The sequence below is a fragment of the Scomber japonicus genome, chromosome 11 (genome assembly GCF_027409825.1).
Source record: "Scomber japonicus isolate fScoJap1 chromosome 11, fScoJap1.pri, whole genome shotgun sequence".
Classification (NCBI taxonomy): domain Eukaryota; kingdom Metazoa; phylum Chordata; class Actinopteri; order Scombriformes; family Scombridae; genus Scomber; species Scomber japonicus.
In genome coordinates this window covers 16,039,354-16,063,178 of record NC_070588.1, presented here as the reverse complement: position 1 = coordinate 16,063,178, position 23,825 = coordinate 16,039,354, and the positions used below count along the sequence as shown (strand labels likewise).

General features: G+C 38.3%; 1 protein-coding gene across 1 annotated transcript; it reads left to right on the top strand.

The window, feature by feature from the left end:
- Positions 1–5,226: 5,226 nt before the first annotated feature.
- itga6a (integrin, alpha 6a) lies at positions 5,227–23,214 on the top strand. Its single transcript, XM_053328096.1, has 26 exons — positions 5,227–5,405; positions 12,111–12,235; positions 12,465–12,544; positions 12,650–12,911; positions 13,067–13,198; positions 14,488–14,701; positions 14,889–15,082; positions 15,165–15,259; positions 15,664–15,791; positions 15,874–15,963; positions 16,058–16,119; positions 16,200–16,369; positions 16,871–17,017; positions 17,135–17,250; positions 17,503–17,668; positions 18,517–18,603; positions 18,691–18,770; positions 18,926–19,003; positions 19,109–19,211; positions 19,318–19,497; positions 19,602–19,691; positions 19,763–19,870; positions 19,972–20,070; positions 20,142–20,267; positions 22,394–22,521; positions 23,012–23,214. The coding sequence occupies exons 1-25, from the start codon at positions 5,227–5,229 to the stop codon at positions 22,499–22,501; spliced, it is 3,219 nt and encodes a 1,072-aa protein (XP_053184071.1). The 3' UTR covers positions 22,502–22,521; positions 23,012–23,214.
- Positions 23,215–23,825: the final 611 nt, after the last annotated feature.

Below are 23,825 nucleotides of genomic sequence, written 5' to 3'. Positions count from 1 at the left end.
CCCAGAAGTAAAAGCAAAAATTAGCTTTTATCTCTCTATGTTGCTCACAGGTAATGTTTTTGCACGGATATTTGAGAAAACATCAGTGCAGATTTTTGTGAAGAAGTGGATTTTATAAGTGACTAAATTAAGACAACAGAAGCACAATATGTTATAATTGTATGTGTCTTTGGTGCTCTATAAATGTCATTAAAAATAATTGGGCCTTCAGTCTATTAACAATCTTTATATAGAGCAGCAGCATCCATCTGTTTTAACATTGCCTTGTGATTTTAAATATGGCTTAATTCCTTGGCCCACCAGCTGGCAAAGTGCCTATGCCAACTGTGCATTTTGGGCATGTTTCCTCTCTGATAACTCCTAGGCTTGGCTTCCTCCCTCTTATGTTGACTTAATTAGTGTGAAACTTAAGGAGCTGTTCCTTCTGTCCCAGGAATGGTTTCAGAACTTCTACAACTTCATATTTTGAGTATGATGGTGGCTAATAAGTGAAATCCGACCTTTAAACACTGGTATCGCATCTCGCAGCATCTGTTTGCATTGCATTTTAGTCATCATTGCAGTTTTATGCATTAGCACAACAGGAAATTGCCTATGCCAACTGTGCATTTTGGGTACGCTTCCTGTTTGATACATTTTAGGCATGGCTTCCTCCATCAGTCCTTGTTGCTGACTTAATTATTGTGAGACTTAAGGAGGTGCCCATCTCAACAAGGATTAAAGTTTCAGAGCTTCTGAGACTTCTAAGACTCCCCTCCAGACGTGTTTTAAATAGTCTTACATGGTTTTTCCAGAAAAAAAGATCAAGTACAAATAAAACTCCCACAATGTATGAATGTGCAAATATTTTTCTTCTCAGAAGTTCAACTATAGGATCCAAGATGTCTCCTACTTCATTGCATACTCCATTCTCAGTGTGTCTGCACTGGAGGTTTCAAGTTTCTACATCACACTTATGTAAATTTAATACTGGACCAGGACTGAATATACCAAACTAGTTTTGATGTCTCAGATCATGATCATAGGGCATGGGCGCCAGATTATATTTTAATGGGTAAACAAAGTTTGAATGATACATAATTGTTGGGGGGGTCCTTGAGTCCTTCCCCAGAAAAAAAATGTAATTTGAAACAAATTTCCTGCATTTCTACACCACCTAACCACAGGCACATGGAATATAGTTAACAGCATAACCTATTAAATTATAGTAAGCCATATTCAAACAAAAATGTAACAAGGAATCTTACAACAAACTGCATCAGACTATATCATTGTCCCCCACCTGATGAAATTGGTCATGGTGAAAGGCTGTTTCTTTATAGACATTTAGCATATACAGTATGTATTGTTTCCAAACAAAGAGGTGCTCATTTGGCCCTGGAGTGGTTCAGATGTGTCATTTTACCAACAAAGTTAAATTCAAATTTTTAGTATTCTACTATTGTGACAACGTATTTATGGTCTTATCAAAAACAGACAACATATCACATGATTTACATGTTTCCTATAGGTTTTCTCACATCACAAACTATTAATGCACGCATCACAAGCATAATTTACACACACAAATATGCGGTAGCAAAACCATAAATTTGATCCCCCTAAATAAATAGCAGGGGTGTATTTGCTCCATTGCTCAGGCACCTGTAATTGTAGGTATACCCCTTATACTCAGATTTTTCATGAGCACAGAGAAACTTTCCTCCATCAGCAGATGAAATGAAAACAGCCTTCCAGTGTCAGAATCTGCACAAACATAATTCTGCACAGTGAAGCTCAAATTATCCGACTGATGGAACAAGAAGCAAAACACATTTTTGAGGGTAGGGGGACTTTAAATAGTTCAACATGATGGTAGCAAATCAGTGAACTCCACTGACAAACAGCCATTTACAACAAGTATGCTATGTTTCTCTTGCTGTGTTCACACGTAAAATGAGAAGATTTGAAATGAAAAGCTTATAGATAGATTATAGCAGCTATTATTACATGTCTTTGTCCAGCTATAAAACAATGTTGTATGTCATATGAACAGACTTGCAGTGATGACCAATATGGCCAAATTCAACTTTCAACAAGGTGATAATGCAAGAGAGACTGCCACATTAAGAGACAATTACGTATTAAAAGGTGTAGTTTTTCAAATCATGTTGAATACTTGCAAGTTGTATTTACTTGTGGAGGTAGATACAGTGAGCAATATTTGACCTTTAACTAGCTAAGATATGTAAATAAGCAAACCTGTAGATGTTGGTAGCATTAGAAAAGGGCTTCAATACATTCCCAAATGAAACGTAATATCTTCACCGGCAGATTGACTGAGGTTGAGGTGGTGGGGTGGGGTGGGGTGGGGTGGGGTGGAGGGTGCTCACAGACCTTTCTCAAAGTCAGTGTTCATTTTGTTCCTACGAAAGTGCAGCTAATCTGTGAAGAAAGGCCTCGTCACCTGCATGGATCCACCTGTTCGACAGGCACCATCTCTCTGGTTTCTCCCTTCCCACTGACCTGAGACAATACCGAGGCTGGGCAGGTTCACCTCCTCCGACAGCTCGTGTTACACACCCGCCCGGGGCAATAGTGGACATGAAAGTGCTGTTTGTGGGGCCGGGTGAACCCAGATAAAGACAGTTACACCCCTTTTCGCTCACAGGGACACACACAGACCAGATCATCTTAAACAAGCCATTGAAACAACAGATTTATTTTTAGAATAGATAGTATATATCACTCTAATAGTTCATCATAGCTTCTGCACTGATTTACAGTTTGCAGACATGTACTGATAAACTCATCTTTATTTACTTTTTTGTCTACATCTCATCAGTTCCTATAAAAAAACAAAGATGCATTGCAAATTAGCTGAGGCCAAAAATGGCCATAATATACAGTATATGATACACATCTATACCAGCTTTTCAATCTGTTTTGATATATATATATATATATATGTTAGCTTTCTGAGACTCAGGTCACTCAAGCTTCACATCATGTTATTCAGTTACAGAGTAGTTTAAATCATGACACAAAGGTCTAAGAAAAAATGAGACTGGCTCTAGGAAACGGCACAGTACCAGTTAAATGTTTGATGGGTTAAGCACTCACAGCAAAGTTACAACCAAAAGGGGGTGTGAAAAAAAGTGAAGTTGAAAGTGTTGTCTCACACTGAGATTCTAAATGAGCAGACAAGTTTTCATTTTTATCAGAATCTATGTTTGTCATTATTGAGAGGCTAGTAGGAGGGACACTGATGTTTCCCAGCCCTCAACATTTAAGCAGGTTTTCACTGGACGTGGGAGATCTGACACTCTCAGTAAAAAGGCTTGTGATGTGTTTAAGTCTGATGCATCTGTTACCAAACCCACAGCAACAGAGATGCCATTCACATATCTCATACTGAAGCCTCCTGAGTCATTTGCTGCAATTAGGAATGTGGTGAAGACCCCAAAGCAACCCCCAGCACTCGCCCACTGACACACACAGTTATAGCAGCACACACACACACACACACAAACACACAGGCACGGGGCTTTCTAACTTTGACAATGGCCACTTTGTGTCGTGCTCTGCTGTGTGTTTGTGGCCAAGGCTGGTTCAGACTTTACACCAGCATCAAACTTCAGCAGATATAAAAGTGAGCGAGTGATACAATGGAGCTGTTTTGTATTGCCTGCAGGTTTTTTTTTTTTTTTTAGAGGATAACACACACTGGTTCATATAACTGCTGCTGGTGGGAAGAAATGACAGCTATTCAAGAACCATGAACATGATTCTGAAGTCAGGATGTTGTAAGAATGAATTAAACCTGAAGGATCATAAATGTCTTGGATGGAGAGGATCAGCTTAATATCAGCAAAACTAGAAAAAATGACATTCTGACATGAAATCACTTTTGGGATATTTTGATTATTTATTCATCAGCATGGTCACTCAGCAGGTGTTACATGATTAATAATTCATATATTTTTTTCTTGGATGAATAATCCCTGTTCAAATCATTTTCTTTTAGTCAGACAACACTTCAATAAGTCCTAATATGACTGAACATCCAACCTGTACCAGGCTGTTAGTGGCTTACAGCAGCTTGCCTCCTTGTCTGGCTGAATTCAGGTTTATTTGTCCAGCTGACTGACACACTTGCTGTTTATCTTCTTCCATCCAACAAGAATAGCAAAGTAAACCTCATTAGCATATCACAGTTGCTGTGCTTGTCTGCTTGCTATTTAAATATGTATTACCCATAAAGGCTGATTTATACTTCTGCGTCGGAGAAGACAGATCACAACACTTTCTTATGTTAATCAAAGGAGACAATATGAATTCAACTAAATAAAAAAAACAACCACCAAGGGTCGGTCCTCCTCGAATTATCAGCTTTTGACTATTGTTTTTAGCTATTTAAATGTAGAAGTAAAATGTCACCTGAATTAAGGGTTTTGGTAGATATTCTGCGGTTGTCTTTTAAATCTGCATACCAAAGTTTATAAGTTGTGATGACATGTTTTTTTTTTTTGTATCTTCAGCAAGGGGGAACGTGGAGGAAGATGCAAATCAATTATATTGTAATGATGATAGATTTGAAATCCATGTCAATTATTTTAGCAATAGCCTATGACATGAAATGTGTGTGACTTGCAACACGCCTTATTCGAACTCTGGGTGATACAGTTATATGGCATGTGTCTTAACCAATAAGCTAGAGGGGTATGTCATTGGGCCCATATTTTGAATTATCATCAACTGAGAAACATATATAATACAGATTGTCCATTTCACACAAATTATGTCAACATCAAATATAGATTTCAGGATTACTTTTAGTTATTTATCTGAGTTTAATGGGAATTTGATCTACTGACTCCTGGAATGTACATTTATTGTGTTAAATCATTTTGTTATGGTTAGGCTACTGTTTGTTTCTTTATATTTTGCAATTCCTTGTAGTTTTTCCTACTAAGATTTTTATGGCAACTACTAAATGAGTAAATAAAGTAGTAAAAAGTACAAAGGCTAGTCATAAATATACTGAATGCTTCTTTACAACAACAGGAGGCTACAGCGTTTGCTGCACGTGGCGACCGGAGGGGGCGCAGTGGGAGCAGGAGCGGGGAGCAGCAGAAAGAACCTGCCGCAGCTTTCATTCTAAGCTTCATCGGTTGAGGGCAGAGGAACAGCGGGCACGGCGGCTCCAAACTTCTGACTACAGGACAACATCTGCACCGTGCTGCAATGCTGCTGCAGGGAGCACACTCGGCTGTTTATGTTGCACTTTTATATTTTCTGGACCTCACTCTGGTGCTCGCCTTCAACCTGGACACCAGTCATGTCATCAGGAGGGACGGAGAGCCAGGCAGCCTGTTCGGGTTTTCTCTTGCCATGCACCGGCAGCTGAACCCGGATAAAAGAATGTGAGTGATGTCTGCTGTTCATCCCCCCTGAGATTGTTTTGTAAAAGTGCAGACGCGCTATGAGAAGCACCAGATTTCAATAGCCTACTTGAGAAATATCATGACTTCTCTCTATTCAAAGTTTTCTTGATTGACTTAGTTGTAGTTTTAAGGGGCCACATATTAATTTAAACAGGATTCTGCCTGTGGAATTTCAGGAAAGTCGGATTTCAGGAATCATGGCCTCTTATAAAAAAGTACGTGTTTAAAAAGCCTTTTAAAAAAGAGATTGACCATCTCCATGTGATGCCTTGAATGTGAAATGGAAAGCAGCTTGAGGACAACAAGTGAATAAACAATGGTTACAACCATCATGCAAATGCATCTGGAGTACTGAGAGGACGAATCATTGATTTTTAAACTATTTCCTATTTTCCTCAAAGAAGGGTTTTATATTTAGCTGTTCACCTGCACTTTGATCCTTAATAATTTACTGTTAGAGTTATTTTAATGACTAAACCTATGCATTTCCACTCTACAGTTTGACCTGTTAAGTTTAGTTTGTGAACAGTATGGAGAAGGTGTGTGAGGAAGAAATGGCAAATTTACTGATAACACATTTTATGCAGACAGTCACATGTAGACACAAGGAGCCAGGTCAGAGAGGTGAAGCTGTAAAATGTTTCCTTCATGCAGGATTTGTAAGAATGCGTGGTGATGGTTCAGTGCAAACTGTAAACCATTTCCTCTGGGTGGCTCTGAGGGAGCAGAAAAGACGTCAGTAGTGAGCATGCTCATCCTGTCACACAAAGTGTAACGCGGATGGGGCGGTAAAGTGAGGGTGAGGGGTGGCATGTCAAAGCCTGCGGTGCAGAAGCATGTAAGCACTACTATATTCCCTGCAGCAGCATGTTGAGAGAAGGAGAGCAATGATGAGAACCCTGATAACAAGGCTTGAAGAGAGATCTGCCAGAGATCACAGATTAGCCTTAAATTGTGGAATTTTATCTAACTGGTGTTTTGACTCCTTGTAAGGTTTGTACTACCCACTCAAGACTGGAAGCTGTCTTTCAAATATAGTTATTTTACAGCACAAATATTTCTGCATCTTAAAATGTGTCATTTTAACTTTTCATCTGTCAGACCTGACAAGTGTAGAAAGAGTGAAAAATCATGAAACTGAATGTTGGGCAAACAGAGGCTCGAAATGTAACACTGGCCTGATAGTTGGTTTTCAGCCAATAAAAGTCAAAGGAGAGTGAAGACCTGCCTCGCTTACATGAGACCTAGTTTTGGCAAACATGAACAAAATTCTGCTAACTCGTCACTTCTTGTGAACAGACTCAAACTGTGTTAAAGTTGGCGTGTAAAAATTGATCAGTGATTGAAAGCACCAGATATTACAGACCTAACAATTACAGCTGCAACAAATGATTACTTTTATTATTGACTAATCTGATAATTATTTTCTTAATTCATTTCAGTTTTTTTCCGATAAAGATATAAACAAATAGTAAAAAATGTCCATCACAAGTCCCTAAAGCCCAAGCTGATGCAGTTCAAATCTGAAAATATTCAGTTTACAAATCGCAAATCTTCATATTTTAGAAAGATAAATTAAAGAATGATTGACATTTTTTACTTAAACTCACTTTAAAAAGTGACTTATTGATCAGTTATCAAAATCTATTCATAATTTTCTGACTAATCAATTAATTACCCAATTGTCTGATTGGAGCTCTAACCAATTAATGGAAAATAGATAGTTCACCTTGTTTGTCTGTCACATCTGGGTTGAAAGTATATTGAAACTGAGTTGCTGTACTGAAACGCTCTGCACTGCTTATTATTGTGGTTAAAGAAAGTATGAAATAAACAGCAGCCCCCTCAGTGCAGCCATGATCTCTGTTCTAAATCCTCATGTGACCCTGAGCTAATCAGCCAGACGGGTCAAGTGAGAGCTCAGTCGGGCACCAACGTATGCAACAAAACAGCCCTTTACTTAAAGCTGTGGGGCACACTGGCCTGTCAGACACACTGAGCTCATGAAACCACAAGTCAGCAATGTGTTACGCATGCTGCATCTGTCTCTTTTGTTCTCGTACAGACACGTGTTTGATGATGATGATGATCACCGGCAGCTGTAAATCTCCACTGGCATCAACTTCATTAATCTGATCATAATAAATTATATGTGAAGAGATGAATGTTAGCCTCTCTAAACATCTGTAAATGGATCGATTACATTTCTCTTCTGTCAAACCCCAACCAGCCTTTCGTCCCTTCTGCATCTCAGAGATAAAAACCAAATCTCTCCACTTTACTGTAATTAAAAACTAATATCTTCTGGTGATTCAAGTACTGTGATATTAATATTGCTTAATGCAACTCTATCCATGTTGTTCCTCTATTGGTTTCATTGAAAGCATTTTAGGTCTTCTGTTGAGTGGAGGAAACAAGATCCATGTTTCACCACTGGACATAATGTGCCATATTAGAATTGAGGCAACTGGATGCCTTTTCCATGAATAATGTGTCGGGTTGATGATGCGGGTAAAACATTCTCTCAGTGAAACCAGAGAAAAAGGCCATTCGACTGGACATGCAAGACCATCTGTGCTCATGTAACCTGATAGATGAAGTTTGGCTTGTTTGAGAAGACAGTGTGTAGCTTAGAACAGTTAATAAAACACAATTAAAACAAGGTAATTTTAGACTGTGTAAATATTTTTTAAAACTATACCCTCTACTTAAAGTTCATCTGTACTGATCAGAATATTCATGCCTTCTTCTGTGATGTGCAACTAATCAATCACAGGTCAGCATCAATCAGAGTGTACGCATCTGGCTGTGTGTGGTCTTTCATAGACTACTTTTGGGGACAAATTTCAGACTAAGTACCAGGTATCTGGGGTCAGCTTGTCCATTTGGGGACAAAAGCCATGAGAAAGCTGATCTTTGGGTCAGTGGTTAAGGTTAGGGTTAGGCAAGTAGTGGTGGTCATTGGTGTAAGTCTCCAGGAAATTAATTTAAGTTAATGTTCCCAAAAGTGACTATGGTCTGATGTGTGTGTGTGTGTGTGTGCGCGCGCAAACTGAAACAGTTAGAACAGCTGCAGTAGTCCATGTGGCTTTAAGTGCACAGCTGTGCGGGCACTGCAGCACATCTGTTAACAAAGACCAGTGAGATCACTGTGTAAACCAACACCAGTCACTATGCATTCCCATTTACACTGCAGTGAAAGACATGTTGCATGATGGGATGTGGTTTCACGTTGGCTCTGTGGTGTGTAATTGGCTGTACCAGGTGACTGTCCTGGGAAGTAGACATGGATTGCTGATTTACTCAGTTTGGTTATGACTTATTTCATCAGTCACATCTAAAAGTGGACTGATTTGATCTATATTAGCCTCTCAAGCAAACATTGTATCCATTTCTGCTGCAGAAAACAACACAAAATACTGCATTCTTTTTCTTAACTGAAAAGCCAGTTCATGTGTCTGCTAGACTGGTGTGTAAATGTCAATGTTACCCCTCAGTTACTTGCTAAATTCTACAACTGGCACTTTCCTGAGTAGTCCTGCTGTTAAGTAGGAGGCATTTCTTTCTTAATCTCTTCACAAATGTGGTGTTTTCCTGCATGTGGCCTTTTGGATATATGGTGCTGCATTGATTGTAAATCTAAACAGCAGGGAGGAGCTATTAGTACTGAAAAATTCATTAAGGTAGCAGAGTAAAGTCCTTTGAATGACTTCTGAGACAAATATTTAATTTGTAGTCTCATAAATGTACTACTGCATTCTTTCTCTCATTGCATTTTCATTGTGTAAGTGCTACTTATTTGTTTTTAATGAAATTGAATATAATACAGTAGATTGCAACACAATTGTGTCAGATTGCATTATATTACAATGTTTATCAAAAAAGAAACAAACTGAATGTCTCTCCACTGCACTGTCATCGTCATTGTCACCTTCGTATTACACAGGAAATATATTTTTAGTTTTTCAGCTTAGCATTCAGAATCAGCTGATATGATGTGTTAGGCTAAACTACTGTATGTCAAATTGTAGCATCCCTGTAAAGGCTCATGTTTGTATTTGTATTTGCATTTCACTGGCCTTTGTTTGAGCTGAAGGTTTGCAGTTTGGTCATCAATCTTACATCAGACCTCCTCAGGAGAGTCCTTGTTTAACAAATGAAGAGGCACGGGGCTGCACAGATCAATGGGTGAATTACAGAGGCAACAGCAGGAGCATGAGGAGAAGAAAAGGGTGGAGAGGATTTCCTCTCTTGAGAAAATTCCTACACTGTAAGCAGTGTTGGGCCATTCCCACATTATACTGTAGCTTCCTTATGTCTCTATTCTAAAACAATGGATCTTATTTTTGTAGTTTTGGCACTTTACCATGATAAAAATAATAAATTGACATCTTCTTATCACTCCATTATTACACACATAACTTAGTCTGGCACTTTGTTAGGCATTTTCTTGGTGGCAAAAATGTATTTGGCACAATTCAATCATAAGTGATTGGCGTAGCTATTAGTCTGGAGTCACAGTCATTAAAATCCTGATTTCAATAAATGTATGGTTAAACCTACGATTACAAAGTCTTAAATCAAGCCTCTAGTCTTCATAAGCAAATTGCAGGTTAGTTGCAAGGTGTCTGAATGCTTTCATTTCAGTGCTGTTTAAGTTGTTTGCAGCTATATAGGGCTGTTACTGTCCTTTAGTTTTTATCTGTCTGGAGACCAGCTCTTGAATGTTTTTGCCTCCAAGTCCTGGGTCAAATCAGATAAAGTTAGAAAGTTGCGCAGCACTTGTGTTCTTGTTTTTGTAACTTTAAGGTGTTTCGGCTGCAGAGCACTTACAGGTTACAATACTACTCGATTGGCTTCTGGGGCAAATTGGTCAGTCTCTTTGCTGAGACACATGTTGTAGTGATTTCACTCGTCCATGAGGCATAATACCCCAATCCATCAGGATTTAAACATCACCCAGTTTTGTGACTATGAAAACTATGAAATGAGTTATGAACTACTTACCCTATCTACTCACATCACAAAATGTGGTCTGGCAGTCAAGTGGTGGCACTGACAGGATGTTTTGGTTTAGTCTCTGAAGGAAACAAGTTATGTAAGATAGGTTGCAAACACTGACATTGTGTAAAAGGTGACAGACACCTCTGTTTCAGACGTGAATTATAGTGCCTGAATTTAAAAGTAGAGCAAGGTAAAAATCTGTAAATTTAGTTGCAGGGTAAATGCTAAATAGTATTGCATGTGATCAACACAAACAAGTATGTTAACAGTCTTGCAAACACAACTATACCTGCAGTAAACAAATTAAATTGTCCTTGATACAGGCATGATGCTGTTGTTCATGCTTTCCTCTGCTAATGCTCTGCCACGGTTCTGAAACTTCTTAAAATAAAACCCTTAAAATAAAACTGTCTACTTGCAAACTCTGGTTCCGGTTTCAGATATCTGAATTACAGTAGCTAAATAATCAAAGAAAATATCCGACCATGCCATTTGAATAATTGGTTCAAAAGTTCAAAGAGATCAAACTACTAAAACTGACTAGTATTTCTCCAAAACGCAAGATTAGAGAAAAGTACAAAGAATGGAAAACAACAGAATGTTTCCTCTTCTTTTTTAGCCCCTCAGATTTACCTTGTACGCTGCAGACAGCTCCAGTCTGTTCAATATCACATGAACACTGACTTTACACAGAAAAGAAATGACAAAAGCAATAAATAATGACTTACATTATCACTTGTTTACTTTCTTTTTTGAGTCCTAATGAGTCAGAAACCAGAGGTCCAAATTCACATTGTCATTGAGACGCAAGTTCACATAAAATCATGACTTACGAAACATCTGTGGCTTTCTTAAATGTCAAGTTCACATGTGTCTTAAGTTGAAGTGAAAAAGAAAAGCTGAGAAACCTCTTTCATCAGATGAGTGTTGACCAATTTAACACATTAAGCTTTTTACATGCTGAACAGCTTTGTTTGGCATGTTAATAATATTCAATAGTATTACTTAAAGAGCCATACTATAAAATTACTTTGATAATGTTAGTTAGAAGTAGTAGCTAAATGGTTGAAATGTAGTATTAAAAGCAATGGATAAATCAGCGAGCCTGTCCTTCCAAAAAAAAATGCCACTGTAGGTCATAAATTCAGTCACCGAAACGACCTTGTTATGTTTGAGTAGCAGAAGCTGAAGAGCGGACTGAGCTGCAGGAAACCACTGTTCATTTCAAGTGTATACCAGTTTGCCTCCTGTTTCCAACCATGACATGAATGTGTTTGGCACAACAACCGCCCCCAAAAACTAACATGGTGTTTACTGTTGCCATGACAACAAAGCCTAAAGCCAAGTTTAAATCGTGTAAACCCAAACTATAATCTTTCCTTGACTTTAACCAGGTGTTTTGCGCCTAAACCCAAAAAGACCTAAAAAAGTAACAATCACATCATAAAACACAATTCATTATTTTTCAACATTGATTTGTAACGGTTTTGGAAAGTGGCATATTACTTTGTTTTTTCACTTTGACAATTCCATGAAGAAAAGAAAATGTGGAAACAATTGTTTTGCCAACGCTGGCTACAGTATCAGTATAGCAAGAAAATGTTTTTGTCAGTTATCTCGACAGCATTCTTGCTGTTGCTAGTTTGATTATATTGTTTTTTTCCCTCCTTTATTGTTCAGACTGCTGATAGGTGCCCCCAGAGCCCGAGCTTTGGGAAATCAGGCCGCCAACATCACAGGAGGCCTTTATAAATGTGAAATCACCAAGTCCAAAGATTGTGAGCGCATTGAATTTGATATTGAAGGTGAGAAATTATATCAGTGTATCAGTCAATTTTTTTGCCATGTCATTATTCTGTAACAGATTTTTTTTTACCAGATAAAAAATATAAGTACAACGTTTGACTTAATTAGCTTTATAAAGCTTTATAATGTTGCATGTAGCAAATGGACTGTTGTGATACAATGTATTTGTTCCTAAAGGTCAAGGAATAATATCCCTGTTTATGTCATTTTCTTGCTTAATTTTGAAAGAGGACATAAACGTTGAGAACAAAGAGAATCAGTGGATGGGGGTGACAGTCCAGAGTCAGGGTCCCGGGGGAAAGATTGTGGTAAGTCAAACTGAGCCAATTCCCAGTGGCCATTAGTCTTGGTGTTACCTTATCTATCACCATCATATGAACTTCAACATTCTGTGATATGTTCTGTGATTTCAGACATGTGCTCACCGCTATCAGAGGCGTTTGTTTGTGAACACGGCCCAGGAGTCCCATGACATCACAGGGCGCTGCTATGTCCTGAGTCAGGACTTGACCATCGACTCGGCCTCAGATGAAGATGGCGGGAACTGGAAATTCTGCGAGGGTAGAGCCAGGAGCCACGAGAGGTTTGGATCCTGCCAGCAGGGTGTGGCTGCCACCTTCACAAAGGACTACCATTATGTGGTGTTTGGAGCACCAGGAGCTTACAACTGGAAAGGTTTGTCTAACCAACAGTAACTAATTAACCATAAGTGATATAAATACTGTGAGAGCAATTCTTTTAAACAAGCAATGCGATCATTTGTACTCCATTTGGTCTGTGGTTTTTATTTCGTTAGTTTTTTCATCTTAAAATAAACACTTATAACACAGGTGTTGTGCGAGTGGAACAAAAGAACACCACTTTGCTGGAGATGGGAGTGTATGATGACGGCCCTTATGAAGTTGGAGATGAAAACATCTTGAACCCTGAGCTTGTGCCCGTACCTGCCAACAGCTACCTCGGTAAGAGTCTATCCACAAGATGCATATACGCTATGTTGCTATTTTTATGTGTTTGCCTGTATCCTGTTAGTTCAATAATATGTTGTGATTACTTCCTCTGTAGGACATTATTGTTGTGAGTTGTGATTTACTGTTTGGATATATTTTCATGCTTACCTTGAGATTAGTGTTCATTATTTCTTTAAAAAAAAGATCTGTTGTTGTTATTTGTGTTCACGGTAACTAGTAAACATGGCATTACTTTTAGTTAGTCTTTCTTTTTGCCTTTTCATCTTTTGTTTTAACAGACACCTGTTAAAAGCATTTCCATCCACCACAGAGATCTATGTTTAGATTCGAGCAGCAGAAACCACATCATGTGTTCCAGCAAACCATTGGTTCCCATACTGGGTGGCACGCATGACCATGAAAAAAAGTGTAGTGAAACTAAAGTGGAATATACTTTTTCACAGCAGACTTGTCAAACACAGGTGTAACTAATATCATGAATTGCTGCATTGCAATAATTGCTCACAATCAGTCATTATCGTTATTAGATCCTCTCGTGCTTTTCCTGTCGAAGTCAAAACATCTGCTGTGAAAAAGGTCTTTCGATCTGATTGATTTGGGAACAATAAGACTCAGCTTTTCAAGAATGATTTAGAAAGCAAAATGACATGTGAAAGTACAAGATTGGCAGTGATGCTAATCAAGCAAATCCGTCAAAATATGACAAAGCTTATGTTTGTCTCGGGTTCACTGTCAGTATAGGATAAGAGCTTTGTGTCTTTTTGGGAGTTTAACTTGCATTTTTTATGTTCACAACAGTAACAAATGTTCTTGATCATATTAATTTAGTAAAATTCAACTTGGATTCTTTTGGTACAAAAAGTATTGCTACTAGATGGCAAAAAAATGCAATAAATATAAATTGGAAAGGGTGTGCATTTTTTTCATCCTTTGGAGAAAGGCATGAAATAAAAAGTGTGGGAACAACTGAGAGAGATCACATCGTTGCTGCACTAGCGACTCCTACAGGTTGGTCAGGGTACATGTGTGGAGATGTGAGTCTCTGCAGGTGTCAAGCTTAGTCACTGAAATTCTTTACTGGCAGGTAAAAATAAAGTGGCTGTGGACTCTGTTTCTATCAAAGGAGATACTTGGATGTCTACATCCTCCTCAGTGGAAGTTAGCAATGATCACACAACAATGATCAGCCCTTCCAGATTTGGGTGAAAAAGCTGTAAAACCCCCCCCCCAAAAAACCTTTAGATTTATGTAAGACAATCATGTCATCTGTCACACTTCAGGATTCTCCCTTGATTCGGGACACAGCATCACAAGGAGCCGTGGCCTGACGGTGGTGGCTGGAGCTCCCAGAGCCAATCACAGTGGAGCTGTGATCCTGTTGAAGAAGGCAGGCGAGGCTTCCTCCAAACTCTCCGTGGAGCACATTCTTCAGGGGCCGGGACTGGCATCGTCTTTTGGATATGACGTGGCTGTAGTTGACCTGAATGGGGATGGGTACGTTTCTCACTGCCTTTATTCTGCACTACCAGAGAAAAAAAAATAGAAAAGAAAAAGGACCTGACTATCACTTTGCTTTAATTTCTATGTTTCTAAAATGACAATGTTTAGCTTTCAGTGAACTAATCTATTAGGTTATATACTGTTTGATCCTGATAAATATTACTTCCTTTGTTTGATCTAGATGGCAAGATATTGTTGTAGGAGCCCCTCAGTTCTACATGAAGGACGGAGATGTTGGAGGGGCGGTTTATGTTTATATCAACAAGGCGGGGAGGTGGGAAAGGGTAACTCCTGTCCGTCTCAATGGAACCAAAGACTCAATGTTTGGACTGGCAGTGGAGAGCATTGGAGACATCAATCAAGACTCATATGAAGGTAATTCAGCTGTTGGTTTGTACCTTGTTCTATGGTTTCTCTATCAGGAGCTGTTACAAGAACTGTTTGCTTTCTCGTACAGACATCGCTATTGGAGCTCCCTACGCTGATGACGGGGCAGGAAAAGTCTATATTTATCACGGGTCTGCAAAAGGAATCAACAGCAGCCCTGCACAGGTTGGTTTTGTGGAGCTATGTTTAAGAAATTTTACAAGAAACTGGTGGTCATGACATTGATTGTTAGAGTGGGTTAAGTGAAAAATTGGAGAATGGTGTTTTTAATCATGTAGAATGGCCAGTTAAGACCGCAGGTAGAGAGGGAGTACACACTGTTTTCTGCTCTATTTGTAATGTTTTCACAACCGCATGCACAACTGACCAAATTTATTTCCTCTTTTGAGTAATTAAGAATAAATAATTGATTTGAAAAAAAAAACAAACAAACAAAAACCTAAAACTTTCTACCTATTATCAATAAAAAAACGTTAGTATACTAGTTTTCAGATGCTTACAATTGTACTTTGGCTCCTGATTCTTTAAAAAATTATATTTCTCTAAAATTATAATTCTTTCTTAATTAGATCCTTTCAGGAAAAGAGCACAACATCCACATGTTTGGGTATTCTCTGGTCGGAAACATGGACCTGGACCTCAACTCTTATCCGGATCTGGCTGTAGGGTCCTTGTCAGACACAGCTCTGATCTACAGGTAAATGTTTCCTGACTCATAACAAGTAAATTCAAACACTTTTGAGTGCTGCAACAGCTTCATTTAATAACTTTTCTTACAGGGCACGGCCGGTCATTAGCATCCAGAGAAATGTCAAAATATCTCCACAGGAAATTGACCTCACAATCAAAACCTGTGGTAACAGCATTTGGTAGGTGTTCTAATATTCAAATATTTAACTTAATAGTAAAAACTCTCTCTGTTATAATTGATTTTAAAAAATTAAAAATATTTCCTATCCACAGCTTAACCGTGGACGCATGCTTCGCCTACAGAGCAAACCATGCATCTTACAACCCAAAAATAAGTATGTGAAAAACAAGTATTTCCCATATGCAAGACTGTCCTGTCATTCTTTCTTATGTGTACTTTTCCTCTACATTTCAGCTATCAGCTATTCTGTTGAGGCGGACGGAGATCGCAGGAAACAAGGACTGCCCTCCAGAGTGATGTTCTTGAACAAATCCCGCACGGAAACAGACCACCAGTTTAATGGCACTGTGGACCTCCGTGGCCAAAACCAGGAAGTGTGCATCAACATAAAAGCCAAACTCAAGGTTAAAGATACTGATCACAGTTGCATCACATTAACAAGATAATCTACTCACAAAGCAACTTGGGTTAGCCAGCGCCTGTTACTAAGAGGTTGTGTGCTTGCATATCACATATCAATACATTGTTGGAGTTGTAGAAATCTTTTTTATTTCTTGTCACTACAACTCACCAATTGCAGTTTCTCTCTACATGTTTCACATCACATCACAAATGATAAAATTCACATGTTTACTACAGTAACATGCTTGTTGTGGCAGTAAATCCTGCACAATATTTTGACCATTGTGTGTTTGAGCCTCTCTCCTCCTATGACAGAAGCCAATCAAGACATTTTAATAAATAACTTTTTGGGGAAAATATAGTAATTTAGCCAACAAAAGCTAAATATGATGTTATTTATTTCAATAAAATACTGATAATCTCTACCTACACATAGAGAGACATTCCTATTGTAAAATAGTTATTATGCTTTACACTACCATGACTGTTTCTGATTTGCACAGGACAATATTAGGGACAAGATGCGAAGTATTCCTATCGAGGTGTCTGCAGGAATCAGGGATCCTAAACGTCAGAGCAAAGCAAAGAATGGCCTCCCCCCGCTTACGCCCATCTTGGACTCCTCTCAACCAAGCAAAGAGGTCATAGAGGTAAACGATCAGGCTGGAATTTTTCATTTATTAAACATAGAAACATATTTAATGACATGATGTTCACAGTGGCTCACGGTTTGTATATGAGTTTGTTGTTATGTGTCATTGTTGCAGGTCAACTTTGTAAAAGAGGGATGTGGAAAAGATCATGTTTGTCGGAGTAACCTGAAGATGGATTACAAATTATTATACAAACCAAACAACCAAGGCAAATACTTAGAATTAAGCAAGTGAGTTCTAACATTTCAACTCTAATGCTCTTTTATAATTGCATTAAGGTACAATTACATCTGCATTAAACAACATTATTTAATTGTAAAATTGAATCAAATGACTGTGTACAGCATGTGTCTGCAGTGTCTGTGTCTGCTTGACGTGACAAGTAATAATTGTTGGATAAAATATCTTGAAAAGCCAATATTATTACATGAAAACAACGAACCATAAGCCATAAGTGATGGGTCATGTTTGTGTATCTGCAGAGAGAAGAACAAAATCCCTGTGTTTCATCTGAATTACGAGAGAAAGAACTTGGCTCTGCAGGTGACAGTGAGCAACAGGAATGGTGATGACGCCTATGAAGCAAAGCTGGTGGGCTCATTCCCAGACTCGCTGTCATATTCTGGAGTCCGCTCACAGCAAACCATGGTAAACCAGCCACAACAGTGACCCCATGTGGGTGTAATGAATATGTGTCCACTATGTGTCATCATAGTGGAGCAAAAAGTAAAGATTGGCCTGATGTGAGAAGATCTCAACTTCAGCTTGTCAGGCTCAGTCCTACATTGGCAGACTTGGCTGAGTTTTCCTCTTTCTAAGTTGTCTTTTTCCAGCTTGACATCCATTAAATGTAGCTGTGATTTGACAAACTCATCTGTACTTAGGCTCAGCTGTTAAAACATGTTTAGATACAAGTGAAGATAAGATGCCTGTGTTTCAGTAAACCAGAATGAGAAATTCAAAATTGTTTCTTTCAGATAGGACGCCAAACTTCTCAAATGTGTGAACACAAGCAGCCATACAAGAGCTTTGTCTAATTGAAACAATTTGAGATTGTCAAAACTTAGATTTATATTAGAAACTGATCAAATAATATTTGACAAGTCGATGAAAAAATTACTGAGGTTTGATATTCAGCCATATTTAGCATGTAATGTAGTATGTTAGCATAGTAATGTTACAATGTTAACATTTGCTCAGTTTTCATGTCAGGATACTGGTATCAAGAGAACAAAGTACAGCATGTTAGCATCTTATCTGTACTGGATGTTAGCATGCTGTGATTGCATGTCAGGTATGTTGTCTTTAGTTCTTAGATTATCTTATTCAGTTGTGCTTGGCAAGTGACAGATTTTGGAGATTTTGACTTTCTGTTGGCATGAGATTGTACGATTTTGGTCAATAAACATGCTTGCTATCATATATTGACTGATATGTTGATTAATAGTTCACACACCAACCAGATGTATGTTTTTGTTCAACATGTTGTTTTCCAGAAGGAAAAGCAGATCATCTGTGTTGCCAATCAGAACGGCTCTCAGGCAGACTGTGAGTTGGGGAACCCTTTTAAGAGAGACTCAGAGGTATGGGACTCACTCATCACATGCTCATCCTGGCACTTAGTTGTTGTACGTCAAATAAGAGAGATGCTTTTCTTTTTTCCCCAAAAGACTACATTTTTCATCATCCTGAGCACAGTGGGCATGACTTTGGACACCACAGAGATTGAAATTGACCTGCACCTCCAAACGTAAGTGTAGCTGCTTCATGTTCATCTCTGTGTCTGTTTTCTGCAGATAAAACTGCCATGTGTAACTGTTTACAAATCGTGCTTATTTCCTGTGTTTCAGTTGGTAAGTATTAATACAGGTCAATGCATTGCACTGCTGTGTTTTTGTCCTTCAGAACCAGTGTACAAGAAAATAATGCCCCCGTGAAAGTAAAAGCCAAAGTGATCATTGACTTGCCGTTGTCGGTCATCGGGTAAGTGTGTTGTTGAGGGCCATCTTGTGTCAAACAACTTATTGGTTACAGAAACTGTACAGCACCTCCAACAGTGAAATCAAAATGTTTACTTGTCTTCTTCAGGGAAGCCAGCCCTCATTCAGTGTTGTTTGGAGGTGATGTTAAAGGAGAAAGCGCCATGAATAGAGAAGAAGAGATTGGAAGTTTGATCAACTATACATTCAAAGTAGGTTTCTAAAAAAAAAAAAAAAATCAGGCTTTTGAATTTCTGTGTCATATATTTTTTTCATATGAAATAGGTCAGTCAAAGCGTATTGTTTTTTATATATCAGATAAACAACCCGTGGAAGACTTTGACGTCATCTGTCGACGCGTCACTACACATTCACTGGCCCAAGTCGAACAAAAATGGGAAATGGCTTCTGTACCTGGTGAAGGTCACTGTTACAGGAAGAACAGAGGAAGTCCCTTGCTCTCCTGATTCTGAGATCAACCCCCTCCAACTCATCCAGGTAGTGTTTTTAAATTTTGCATGCAAAATCAGGATTGTCAGCTACCACAAAAACCTGTGATGGTTAATCCCACTTTGAATTAATGAGAAAAAATGTGCTTTCAGGAGTCCTCTGCATCCAGGACAAAACGGGAAATTGGAGAAATAAAAACTGGTGCAAAAAAATCTCCATTGTCAGGCAAAAAGAACATTTTGGTGAGTTTTGGTTTGGATGTATTCATGTTTTTATAGAATTATAGTGGTTTACAGATCTCTTTCCCTCTTAGTCGTGTGAGAACGGGCTCAAATGTGTGGTGCTCAAGTGCCCCCTGCAGGGACTGGATGATACAACAGTGAAACTGAGATCTCGTCTGTGGACCTCAACCTTTCTTGAGGTAAAACATTCTGTGTTTCATCAGTGTCTCATCATGTTGCTGAAATCCCACCTCTTGACACATTGAGTCTTATCTGAGCGGCTGTTTTTGTCTTCACACAGGATTATGCCTCTCTTTCGTCCATGGATATAATTGTGAAGGCTTGGCTCGTGCTTCATACTCCGGCTAAAAACATGATCCTGGGAACTCCTGACACTAATGTAAATATCACAATGACCACACCAAATTATTAACTGTTTAAATCCAAACTCACATTTCATGTTGATTGCAGGTGGTACTGATGGTGTCCCCAGAAAAAGCAGTTGCACAGCATGGAGGAGTTCCGTGGTGGATCATACTGGTGGCTGTTCTCGCAGGCATCTTGATTTTGGTGTTGTTGGTGTATCTGCTCTGGAGGGTGAGTGCAGTAATGTTACATCTTCAGGTTGCCCCTGTTTGGTAAGACACAATGAAAGAGAAGATGCCAGTGTAAGAAAATGGGAGATAAAACATGAAATTCATTCATCCCTCTCAGGACACTTTGAAGTTGTAAAAAAGTAACATGAAAAAGTTTTAATTTGCTGGTTACAGGATAGTGTTGTTGTTGCTTTTTTAAAGGATTTGCTGCTTTTCTCTTTTTCATATTATTGTGAATATTAGAGAAGCAAAGATCCAGCTTTTTCAGTCTCTATACTGATAGTGACCTGGGATTTGAGTACTGGTTGATACTAAGTACCAATCTGAGACCAGTGTTTAATCAATGAGCTGTATGTCTGACTGTGTGGAAGAGACTGAGACCATTCATTTAGGTGTAAGGCAAAATCAGACTTGCTTTCCTAACTTTGTAAAACGAAATGTAATAAATACATACACAGACAAATATACTGAATTAGTAGCCTATATATGAAAATAATGATATCAGATACCAGATTGGCCTATTGGCACGATACCTGATCCAGCTCTTTGAATCAATATCGAACCAATATCCAATATCAGTATCGGTATTGATGCATCTCTAGTGAAGATGTTGTTGATAAGATAAAATAATACATTTGAAAACTAGGCTTGGGTGGTATCTATTTTTCATATCTTCCTGGCATTTTACTGGTTACACTGTAATATGACGGTATTTGCATTTAAAAAAAAACAAAACGTAAATGCTGAGCGTAAATGCTGACTATATGTTACCACCTAAACCAGACCAGACCCACAAACCAACTGCGTATAAAGTACGGTACTAATATGTCCCCTTAGGTAGATGTACAAGGTAAAACTTTAGAGAGAAAACAATGAACACCTGTCTTACCTGTTAATTTGGTACCATAGCAGAGAAACAGCCAAATAAATATCAAGGACAAAGTTACTAAAGGCCACAAGATGAATATCAACTCAAACAAAGAAACGCAAGTGAGTTTCAGTCACCACAAATATAACAAGACACGAATGACTCGTGTTTGTAGCTAAAGTTTTCAGAGAAGTTTGAAATTTTGAGTCACTTCACTTCCTGCGGGGTCAATGAGCGGAAATGCGGACAGCGCCACTCTGAAATTGAAACCCACACAGTGGTCAGAGGTGGGATTACATGCTGCCTTCAAGTACTCCTCGTGTCTATTTTTGACGATACTGTAAATCATACTTTCGGGATTTCTAAGTATCGAGATATACCGTAATACCGTGATACCACCCAAGCCTATTAAAGACATTTCTTTCTATTATTTGCAGTTGTGCTTTTGAAGTTACATTATATTCTCTATTATACAAAATACGGTAGAGGAAAATATGTAGACCTTCAGAAAAATCTAAAAAGTAGCATAACAGAACAAATGTTTTATTCATTGCTACATATTGCTACTGTCTATTGTCCAAAAAACAATTCATTTTAATGCAGAACACTTTAACTGTAAGCAAAGAAAGGCTGGAAAATCATTTTAATGTAATGAGCAACTGGATACCTAATCAATGTAATCATTAATGAATGCTAATAATTTCAAACTTGAACTTTACACTACAGAACCTAATCGATCAGACCTCTGACCTATTGGACTAAATTCTTTTGCAAAATTTGAAATAAAGAGAGGAATGTTAATTTTAGAATGTGTTCCTTTTTTGTCAGGAATTAGATGAGAAGATAAGAGGGTGTTGATCTTCTCGTCTAACTCTTACATTTCAGCATTAAATATTCAGTCGCTTGTAACAATAAAACTACTCCAACCTTCCTTTGCTTCCATGTAAACCTACTATCAAGTGACCATGTTGTATTCAACTGTGTAAAATATTAAAATTTAGAGTTTCAGATGATGCTCACTATTTTGTGAAAAGTAATTTAGAGTAATTTAGAGATACTCGTAATCTTAAACTGGGGTTGATTTTAACAATAGGCCCAACTTTGGTTCAGGATAGGCTTTAACAATCATTTTTTTGTCAGGTAGCATTTGTCCAATATAATGTTTTATGTTGTTTGCTGAAAGAAATCACAGTGACAAACAATTTTTACGGAATTTAGTCTGTCACTCTTAACAATTCATCACCCTTGCTCCCCCTCAGTGTGGTTTCTTCAAGAGAGCAACAAAAGACCAATACGATGCTGCATATCACAAGGCAGAGATCCATGTTCAGCCCTCTGACAAAGACAAACTCTCTGCTGAGGCCTGATTTATACTCTCTGAACAGGGGTAAAGACTCGCTGTCAGCATGTGCAGTGGCTAATTAACTCACTAAAACAGCTATACCTGAAAACTTTGTACTGATAAATTCAATCAGACACATATTGTACTAATGAGATAAAGAAACTGGATATCTGGAAAAATCAACATCACACAGAAACTTACAAGCCCAACTGTATATGTGCCTTCTCCTGTGTAAGAGGAGAAATGTGTACCATTTCATAAAGTTTCTGGTGTTTGTACAATATGTGTCTCTGAATTTTGTCCCAAAAAATCAAAGCATTTTCATACCAACAGGCTTGATATTAATATTGCTTATAATTATGTGCTCTGCAGGTGCTTTTGCTGACATCGCTTCTACTGCTTGGCTATTTGATCTATTAAAAACTGCAAAGCATGCTCAACTTTTTCTGCACATCTCCATTACTCTGTTGTTCACAGTGTGCAGATATGTAAGAATTTTTAATAACACATTGTTTTAAAAATCCCCCTTTCCCAGTGTGGATTCTTCAAACGCTCCAAGCAAGATGACAATGTCCCTCGGTACCATGCTGTGCGAATAAGAAAGGAATGCCCTCTGTACACGGACGGAAAAGTCAGACTGGATACTTTTGAAAAGAAGCAGTGGATGACAACTTGGCTTGACAATGAAAGTTATTCATGAATCATTTTTCAGTTGAGATGATTGAGGGATAACACGTCTTTTTAAATAGCATTTTAAATGTCATCACAATCATGTCTTTAAAGTTTTACACTGTATAGATTATTAAATGTCTTTTTGTACGTTTTGTATATATTTGAATACTTCTGCACACTGTATATTTATTTTTTTGATAAAACCAGTTTCATGCAACCAAAGAGTTTTTTTCAGTCTTGTCTGCCCTGCAGCAGAACAAGAAAGGGTAAAGTTTGCTACTGATTTGATGGAGGTGTACTGTCTGATGGAAAACTTATAGGAGAGCCTGAAGTCTATGCAAAACAGCTAGCTAAGACTACTATGAATGTAAATCAGTATAAATATTGATGTTTAGTGTTTGACATTTGGGTACATTATCATGAAAAGTGTACAAATGACCACAGCTGACTGAAAATGTCCCTGTGCTGAGAATGAATGAGACCTGTCAGAGAGGCATCTCTGACTGTGGACACACTGTTGACTCCACTCTATTTTTACTATGCCTTTCACTATTGTGGCATCCAGGTAGCATCCACTGTACTGTAGGTCATCACTGAACTGAGGATAACTCTTTTTGTTCCATGTGAGGAATCAAAAGGGAACATTGTAAAGAAAAAAGCACCTGAATTGTGACTTT

Coding starts and splice junctions, on each gene's coding strand:
- itga6a (XM_053328096.1), top strand. CDS start 5,227: ATGCTGCTGCAGGGAGCACACTCGGCTGTTTATGTTGCACTTTTATAT. Junction 15,260..15,663: donor TCAACAGCAGCCCTGCACAG/GTTGGTTTTGTG, acceptor TTTCTTAATTAG/ATCCTTTCAGGAAAAGAGCA. Junction 19,871..19,971: donor GGACCTCAACCTTTCTTGAG/GTAAAACATTCT, acceptor GTCTTCACACAG/GATTATGCCTCTCTTTCGTC.